Source organism: Xiphias gladius, chromosome 11, assembly GCF_016859285.1.
Source record: "Xiphias gladius isolate SHS-SW01 ecotype Sanya breed wild chromosome 11, ASM1685928v1, whole genome shotgun sequence".
In the NCBI taxonomy this organism is placed as follows: domain Eukaryota; kingdom Metazoa; phylum Chordata; class Actinopteri; order Istiophoriformes; family Xiphiidae; genus Xiphias; species Xiphias gladius.
The window spans coordinates 10,429,497-10,438,295 of NC_053410.1; the positions used below are offsets into that span (position 1 = coordinate 10,429,497).

The 8,799-nt window shown below is 39.5% G+C and overlaps 1 protein-coding gene across 2 annotated transcripts; it reads right to left on the reverse strand.

The window, feature by feature from the left end:
* Positions 1–209: 209 nt before the first annotated feature.
* Positions 210–8,799, reverse strand: ubac2 (UBA domain containing 2). Of its 2 annotated transcripts, none has more exons than XM_040140112.1 (10): positions 8,654–8,799; positions 6,882–7,006; positions 5,856–5,975; positions 5,293–5,399; positions 4,520–4,643; positions 4,341–4,388; positions 3,685–3,793; positions 2,463–2,605; positions 2,135–2,281; positions 210–1,885 (listed from the first exon to the last, which is right to left on the reverse strand). In XM_040140112.1, the coding sequence occupies exons 1-10, from the start codon at positions 8,682–8,684 to the stop codon at positions 1,778–1,780; spliced, it is 1,062 nt and encodes a 353-aa protein (XP_039996046.1). In that variant the 5' UTR covers positions 8,685–8,799; the 3' UTR covers positions 210–1,777. The 2 variants fall into 2 exon arrangements, with proteins under 2 accessions (XP_039996046.1, XP_039996045.1); XM_040140111.1 differs by having other exon boundaries at positions 8,594–8,799.

Below are 8,799 nucleotides of genomic sequence, written 5' to 3' on the forward strand. Positions count from 1 at the left end.
CTGTGTGTCACTTACGTATAAGCTTGTCATAATGAATAACTCCTATGCAATGCAAACAATCAGTCAGCAAGTTGATTTATACCACAGATCAAATATGATTCATTACAGTTCAAGTTGTCAAAAAGTTGTCCATGCAACAGCTCCATCATCACACCCATAAACTATTAGTTCACTCTCAAATACATACACACAAATGACAGACTCGTGTCAGTGGTCATATATTATCAATATTATTATGCACAAAATATAAAACAAACGTCTTTCTTTGACATCGATACATAGTGGCTGCAATATTACTTCTGTTGCACAAAAATGTTTTCACTTTTATATACACAAAGTAATTACTATGCAGCGCATAGTCTCCATAAATTTCACTTGTCATGATATTGCATAATAAATATCATCAGACTTTTAAGACTTGCTAAGATTCAGACATTGCAGTGCTGGCAGAGAAAAGACTCAAACTCAGTTAAGACAGAATAAATAAATCCTTGAGGAGTGTCTGCATATGCACGAGAGAGCATGAAATGATAAGAGACACAAACCGTCAAAGGTGTGAAACATGACTTCCTTTCTAGGCTATTGTGCATATGTAAGTGTGCACTCGTGTCTGTAAATGTGAATATGTCATTAACAGAACAAGTCGCCTCAGAGACCCTGAGATAGCCCATCTAACCTTTATCCTGCCAAACACCCTGTCTGTCACCGATACTGTGCTTGTAGAGTTACAAATGGGCCAAACCAGTAGGCTATAAAAGAAATCTGGCTCTTGCAGTAGCTGTCACTCACGCTCACTGCTTTGTTAAAGCATCTCAGGCAGGAAAGGGTTGAGCCCTGCTACTTCCATGGAATACTGCCAACATAAAGAAACAGCTGTGTAATAAAGTCATGGTAAAGTATGTTACATTCTTCATGGATTCTTTAATCATAAATTCTCAAGATGTAATCATGATCTCTGCACCTCCTCATGGAATTAAATATAATCATTTAGCAGGCGCTGCATGTCTGTTTTTCAGTTCCGTTGTTACAGTGAAAAATAAAAATCTGTCCAAAACCAGACAGATGACATAATATTCTCTGATCCTTCTCTTTAAAACCTAGTGAATCTTTTTCTTTATCTTCTATGTCATATTTATCATCTCTAACCAGTTATCAGGGTCTAGGATGCTGGTTACACAGTAGCCATCTTGGAAGTAGAATGGTAGTACATGACAGTGTGTTATATAAAACTATTTCACATAGCTAGTGGTACCCGTGTGGAGTGTGTGTGGGATTTCGGCTGATTTGTGTGCTTCACTATCAGTTCTTTTTCGAAAGAAATCTCCCACTCTTTATTACCCCCACTGGACTGAAGACTCTATGTACTGTGAGGAAAGCTCTGCCCAGTTTGTTTCATAGGGATCCCCTTGGAGTTAGAGGTCCAACTTGTCTGCCTTGAGCTACGATGCCTGTTTCACACTACGATGACCATCAGAAAGCTGTGACCTAAATGTCTCCCACTTTGTGCTTCACACTTCTTCATTAATCAGCCTGCTATCGGGCTCAGTTCAGGTCGGGTCAGCCTAACACTGCTTCAGGGGAGCAGTGACACAACAGCAACAAATTTCTTTTGTCTTCTCTCCTATTCTCCATTATTCACTGTCTTTCATTCTCACCGACATTTTCTCTCCATTTTGCTTTTTGCTTCTCTGCTTTGGTTGCTTCTATTCCTGCTTTCTCTCTCTGTCCTCATTCACCTGTTCTCACTGAGCTCCCTCTCTCTCTCTCTTTCTCTCTCTCAGTGTTGCAAGAGGAAGTTTGTTGCCATGTTGATGTCGTTGTTTGAAGCTCTGAGGGCCTCGAGGGCGTCAATCCTGGAAAAGCCCATTTCCACCAACCGTGCAACCTGTGGGACACGAAGAGAAAAAAAAGAAAAGAAAAAAAAAAAATCACCACCACCTGTCTTTTATAAGGGTGTCTTGCACAAAGTATGCCGTAGGTGGGCCAGCTGTCTGTGTATAAAGATTCTGATTCATCTAGGTCATAAAATTTGTGAAATAATATCTAGAATTTACTGAAAGTAAACTAATACTACCTATTGGTGTCAAGGTACACATGTGTAAACCTATACAGAAACACAGAGGTGTGCACCCACCTGCTCCTCTGCCACAGGAGAGTTGTCCAATAGTGGTGACTGTGCGGATGGGTGTGTCTGAGCCTGGGGGCGGGGCTGTATCGGGGGTCGGTTCTGTCCTCTGTGTCTCAGGGAGGGGAACAACCTGGTCCACTGTAACAACCCAGCCTGCACACACACACAGGCACGCAGACATGCAGGCAGAATCAAGCACTTTGTACATATGTAGATGATGTACAAATGGTACAGATGGTACAACTGCAGTCCCTGGCATCTGTCGCTGGACGTGAATAAAGTTCTGACATTGGGGTGAGGCTGTGGCAGTAAGTCCGTGTGTGCATCCATCTACCTGCGGCTGGTGTCTGGCGTTCCTCCTGGCCTCGTTGTATTGGGCCAGCAGCAGCTGTTGGTCGAGCAGGTCCATCCTCTGCTGCCTCTGGATGTCCAGCGTGGCACCCATCCCCAGAGGCGTCTCACTGCTTGGTTGGGAGCCTTGGTGACCAAAGATGTAAACAACACATTAATAGGCAAACAAAAAACATATAATCCTGTTTAAAACATCTGTACATCAATAGGCAAAAAGTAACATAGGGTGACGACGAAAAGTTCTGTTTTTAAGAATGGTTCCTCCAGAGTTGTTGAAAGGATTCAAGATATGCATCTGTTTCTTGTAAACAGAATAAATATTTTAGATGTCCTGCACTTCACAATGATATCCTATCCTTTGGACATAGAAAAATAGCAAATACCAAACCAGCTTACTGTTAACACTAGCTCCATTCAAGTTTTCAGGACAAAATGTACAAAGCCAAATTGTTCAGCACAGACTATTTTGAGGCAGATAAACACTCTTTCACAGCTGAAAGGCTTTAAATGATCAAGCAGGACATTAAAAATTGTGTTTGTGTGCGTGTGTGTGTGTGGGCAGTGCAGCTTGTTAAGGCATGACATTTAATATAAACACCCTTTTATGTGAATGTTTTGAGAGAAGAAAGTAATGTGTGCTTTCATGTGAAAAAGCACATCTTCAGTCAGCTGGAAACTACTTTTATTAATGAATACCGTATGTTTTCATACTACTATTAATGATGAGATCTTTGACCCATAAATCCCCTCCTTGGATTACAATGAACACATCTGTGAAACATGATTTGTTTTTTGCAAGTGTCAAGTAACATCCTGTTTGCTAATGATTGGCGTCTACAAAATTGGGAACATGAGTTACTTTAGCTCATTAGCATGATTGTGTAAGTATAGCAAATGGCCACAAAAATATCATAAGACAAAGTAAATATGGAAAATAGGCTAACTTACACCAGCAGAGAGGCTCTTTAAGACAGCTGATCATTTCAAATGTTATTTTTCCCCACGTTTTTTTTCAATACAGGAGAATGAAAAAAAAACAAAGAGAATTTAGCATATGTATGTTAACCTATTATAGCACTGTTCAAATGCCTAAAATGGAAATTATTGTTATTCCACAGTTAGACAGAGAGAGAAAACTTTATTTCAGGTCCTGCAACACTGGTTACTGTGCAGTTGTGCATGTGATCACTAATGGTTGGACTCACTTGAGAAGAGTGGCTCCAAAATATACCGTCCAATACGAGACACCCAGGCAGGTACGAAGAGGAGCTTCTGTAACTGGAGAACATTGGAGTGGTAGAGCCCGCCTGAGATCTGAAAGGCACATAAAACGTATATATAGTAAGGAAATCAGCTTTACTGTATGCAGATCAAATTTTGCAAGGTATTCCATGGCATGATGCAAGGGGACCTTGATCCTGGTACATCCAGATATATTAAAACCTCTGTTAATTAGAGCAGCAAAGAACGATTATTTTCATTATTGATTAATCTGCTTATTATTTTCTCGATTAATCGTTTCTTTTATAAAATGTCAAAAAAAAAAAAAAAAAGTTCGTCACAAATCCCAGTTGCTCTAATAGTAGTGACATTTTTTTTTGTTAACACTGAAGGGCATGAAAAATGAGAAATGTTAACTCATAGCCCAAACACACAACTCTGCCTCTTTGCAGAGCTTTTTAGCCCCATTTAGAACATCGTTTGGATTCTCTGGCTCACACATGAGCTGTTTGCTGAGTCCTACCGCCCTCAACAAACACCTCACGTACCTCCTACAGGTTGTAAATTACTTAGTGCGGTTTTAAACACCGCTACACTTCCTAGATACACGGTAAATTACAAGAAGAATTTGGCTACTAACCAGTCCACTGAGTGCAAGAAGCCACATGAAAGGGCTGGAAGTCAACAGCTTGGGGAGAGAGGAAAAGAAACAAACAATGAAGATCAGACTGGTTAGAGTTATTCTTGACAACTCAAAAACAGTAGGAGACCTAGCAAAACAGATACACACATCCTCACACCAGCTGAACATGGGCTAACCTGCAAGCCTACTATGTAGACCAGAGACTTGTTGGTGATGTGGATGTGGCCCAGGACTTGGGTGACTGGCATCCTGGGGATCGACAGATAGAAAGGCACAAACAGAGAGAAGACTGGAGCGAGCCTGTGAGGGGAGAAAGGGAAACGTCAAAAGGACGGAGATGACAGGCAGGAATAGAGACAGGGAGAGAAACAAAAATGAGCATTTCAAACTTGAACTTCAAACTTGTCAGTTTTGTTTCATGCTGCTTAATACAAATCACAGAAAAAGCTATTCACCACACATTAATATAAAAATAAATTGATATTGAGCAGCACTGGTAATTTTTCAGGCAATCTTGGGTTTGGGGTGTTTGGCTTTTGGAACTAGTTACTTTACTTTCTCACTTTCTCTGAATAATAACTTATTACTCAAAATAGTCTCAAAGCAATTTTTATTTCCCTCCTTCTGTGGCAGTGAATAATATGCTGCAGCACCATTTAAATGCCGTACACCCAAATATAATGTGGGGAGGGGATTAGGAAATTTAAAAATGGATACTGCCTAAGGCTTACATGATGGAGGTGAAAAATAAAGATTTCCTACTTAAGTGACACACAGTTTAAACATTGCTTTAACACATCATAAACCTAACTTAATACACAGATTTTTTTTTTTGAATTGCAGGAGAGGACACAAGAGTGACAAAGAATATTCCCTTTTCAGAAATGCAGTATATTCATAAGTGGAGCTCAGCATATTCTGTGGCTACTACAGCGACCAAGCCACTTACAGTCCTGCAGGCAGTTCCTCAACCTCATAGTCAAACAGAAACTGGAAAGCCTGGGCCAACAGGAAGTCCATCAACACAGACAGACACCAAGTGCCCAACAGGAAGGACTGCAATTAAGAAGAGCACCATATATGATTTTTAGAACAATACATACCTAGAAAGTCTTGTCAATGTCTTTGTACATTTCATGATTTTAACTAACAAAAAGTCAGTGTCAAATGTCGGTTATGCAGCGAGTTAGTGAGAACTGCTTTGTGCCAGATGAGGAAGTATCATCTTCCCTAAAAGATGAAGTTGCTCACTGGTTAACCTCACATTCATTCTGATTGAGGATCATACTTATAATCCTGTTACGAAAGATCTTAACATCTTGCTTTGGTTTGTGAAAGTAACTGGAGAGGAATCAACCCACAGGCAAACCCAGCGTGAGCAATTTAACAGATTAAATCAATCTAGTTCAGATTCTGGGACAATGGAGTTCAACTAATAACATGAGCAAGCTTAAAAATTTGTCCTCTGTATATCCATGTATGTATTCATCTATCAGTGGATTTGGCACTTACAGCAAACTTCCTGGTGCCAAACCTCCTTTCAAAGATTCGGAAGTTGTAAATGAGCAGGCTGCTACAAAAGGAATCCTTCACGTCTAGACAGACCAGCCTGCCACACAACAACCTCCACACCTACAGCACGAGGGAGAACAGAATTCCACATACACATTATAGATGCACAACATTATGACTTTTTGTAATAATGCCTTTTCTGAATAACACAGTATGTATAACCCAAATATGATGCAATGTTATGCCCTATCTCACATATCAGACCCAGTTTGACTAAATAATATTAAGTCAGGGTCCACTTAGTAGTTTTTTCAGAGCTTTCAACCACATCTCACGGTCTTCATCAGCGATTGGAACTGGTTCAGGTGTCATCGTGTGGCGTAAGTAGGGAGCTTAGTTCACGTGATAACAAGTGTGGGGGTGAAACACTATATGGGAGTCAGAGCATACTTCCTGTCTGTCATTAAAGATTGTCTTTGGCCTCGGATGTGAATGGGCTTGAGCTTTCTCCAGCCGTACACTCTCTCCTGGTTGATGACCTCTGACTCCTTTTCCGGTCGATGCAGCGACGGGTTTTGTTCTGGCCATCACAAACAGCTGACATAGTCTGTTTCACTTATGCAGATCACACCGGATTGCACTGCTTTTACCTGTCACCATGTAATAAAAGTTCCTTAGGTTATACTGGTCACGTGATGACAACAGAGTCAACAACATAACAACTGTGCAAAACGTCATTCACTGATGAAGACCTTGAGATCCAGTTGAAGCTAGTACATGGACCTTGACTTAAAATTATTTTGTCGTTCCCATGGTCAATAATGAACTTTCATTGAACAATATGCCAGTAATAACAACGTTGTAAAAGCTTATGTCTACTGGTGCCCGAAACAGGACAGTTTCACACAAAGTAGAAGAACGTGGCACCCAGGGACACACATGCACACCTGGAGATACTGGGTGCTGGTTTTAAGTCTCTCACGTCTGTTTCACTCACTAACACACAGACAGACACAGGAGACATACCTGGTGCTGCTGCGTGACAGCCTGTACGCTGTATACAAACAGCTCCTGGTACTGTGGCAGCAGGGTTAGCATCACAGTCAGCCCATTGAGAACCAGAAGGAGTCCTTTAGACAGAGGGGCCTTATCTGTGCAGAACACCAGGGGTGGAAAGTAATTATGTTTACTCAAGTACTGTACTTAAGTACAAATTTGAGTTATTTGTACATCACTTGAGTCTTTTTTTTTTCATGTCCTTTTTACTCAACAACATGTGACAATTTTAGTTTCAAGTTAACTGTACAAATTAAGATTTTACATACAAAACATATGGAGCATTTATAAAATATGATGCTTTGTTATAAATGAAATGACAAAGCAGTATATACAAGTAAAACTGAAATGATTAGTTGATTAATCAATTAGTCGATTGACAGATGTTGAGGATTTATTTTGATAATCGTAATTGTAGTAAAAATGCAAAATATTTCATGGATCCAGCTTCGCGGATGTAAGGATTTGCTGCTTTCCTTTTAATTCTTTGAATTATTTTTAATTTATTACAAATAAATTAAAATTATTTAATTTATTTGTAATAATTTTGAAGTTTGGACTATTGGTTGAATAAAACATTAGACTCCAAGTAATTGTTATGGCATTTTTCTGAAGTTCAACAAACTAAGTTGGGCTGTAAGTAATGATTATTTTCATTATTGATTAATGTGCTCATTATTTTCTTGATTAATCCAATAGTCTATAAAATGGCCAAGGTGCCATCTTCAGGTGAGTAGTTTTGTTCAACCAACAGTCCAAAAGCCAAAGATATCCGGTTTTCTATTTTTTTTTATAAAAACAAAGCATCAAATCCTCACATTTGAGAAGCTGAAACTTGAGAATGTTTTCCATTCTTGCTAAAATTAAAAAAAAAAAATGAAACGAAATGATGAATCTAGTCTCAAAATATCTGCCGATTAACTTTCTGTCGATCGACTCATCGATCAAGTGAGTAATCAGTGCAGTTCTAAAATCACATGTCTACAATTTAATTGAGAAAATAATCAGCAGATCAAACCATAATGAAAAACAATCATTAGCTGAAGTCCTGTATAGAATATTCACAATAAGCTCCACCTCAATCAACAATAACAATAAAATGCTGCTTCATCAGTATTAATAATTTAATAATTATTGTATAATGGTATGGTCTGCTTTGAGTACTTTTACTTTAAATACTTTAAGTACATTTTCCCTATACTTATATACTTATACTTACATACTTGTACTTAATTTTAAATATAGAACTTTTAATTGTAATGGAATCTTTTAAATAGTAGTATTAGTACTTCTGCTTAAGTCAAGGAGCTGAATACTGCCTCCACCACTTAGGAACAGAAGAAAGAAGTAAGACTGTTGTAGTAACACTTTTCATATGTTTAGATGTTTTTAATGTAAGTCAAGAGTTTTGCTGATGGTAGATATTTTGTACAAGAGGCGGCTCAGACACCTTTCCACCCACCCCACCCGCAATAACGGATTTAGCTGGATATTCAGAGGTTGCCCTTTCCGCAGACTTCGATTATTTTTAACGACGTCCCCTTGGCTGAGTAAACCGACTGAATGGAAAAGCAAAGCGCAGGTAATTAATTAACCACACGCAGCTGTAAGAGACAGAGGCAGCCTCTGAGTAAATGAATGACAGCGCAATGCTAACATCACATAGCTGAGCTAGCCGCTACCGTTGGAGAGAGGACTGCGACATTCCGACGCTGGTTCAATGGCGGATTGGGTGCACTTACAGAGGCCCCGGGAGCCGGTGGTGGTAAACATGGTGTCTAGTTGAGCTACGGAATCCAGAACAAGACCGTTAATCCGAAGGCAACACACAACTAACAGTACAACACCGAAATAAAGTTGGAGAGAGGATCCATGCTGTGAGGGGGTG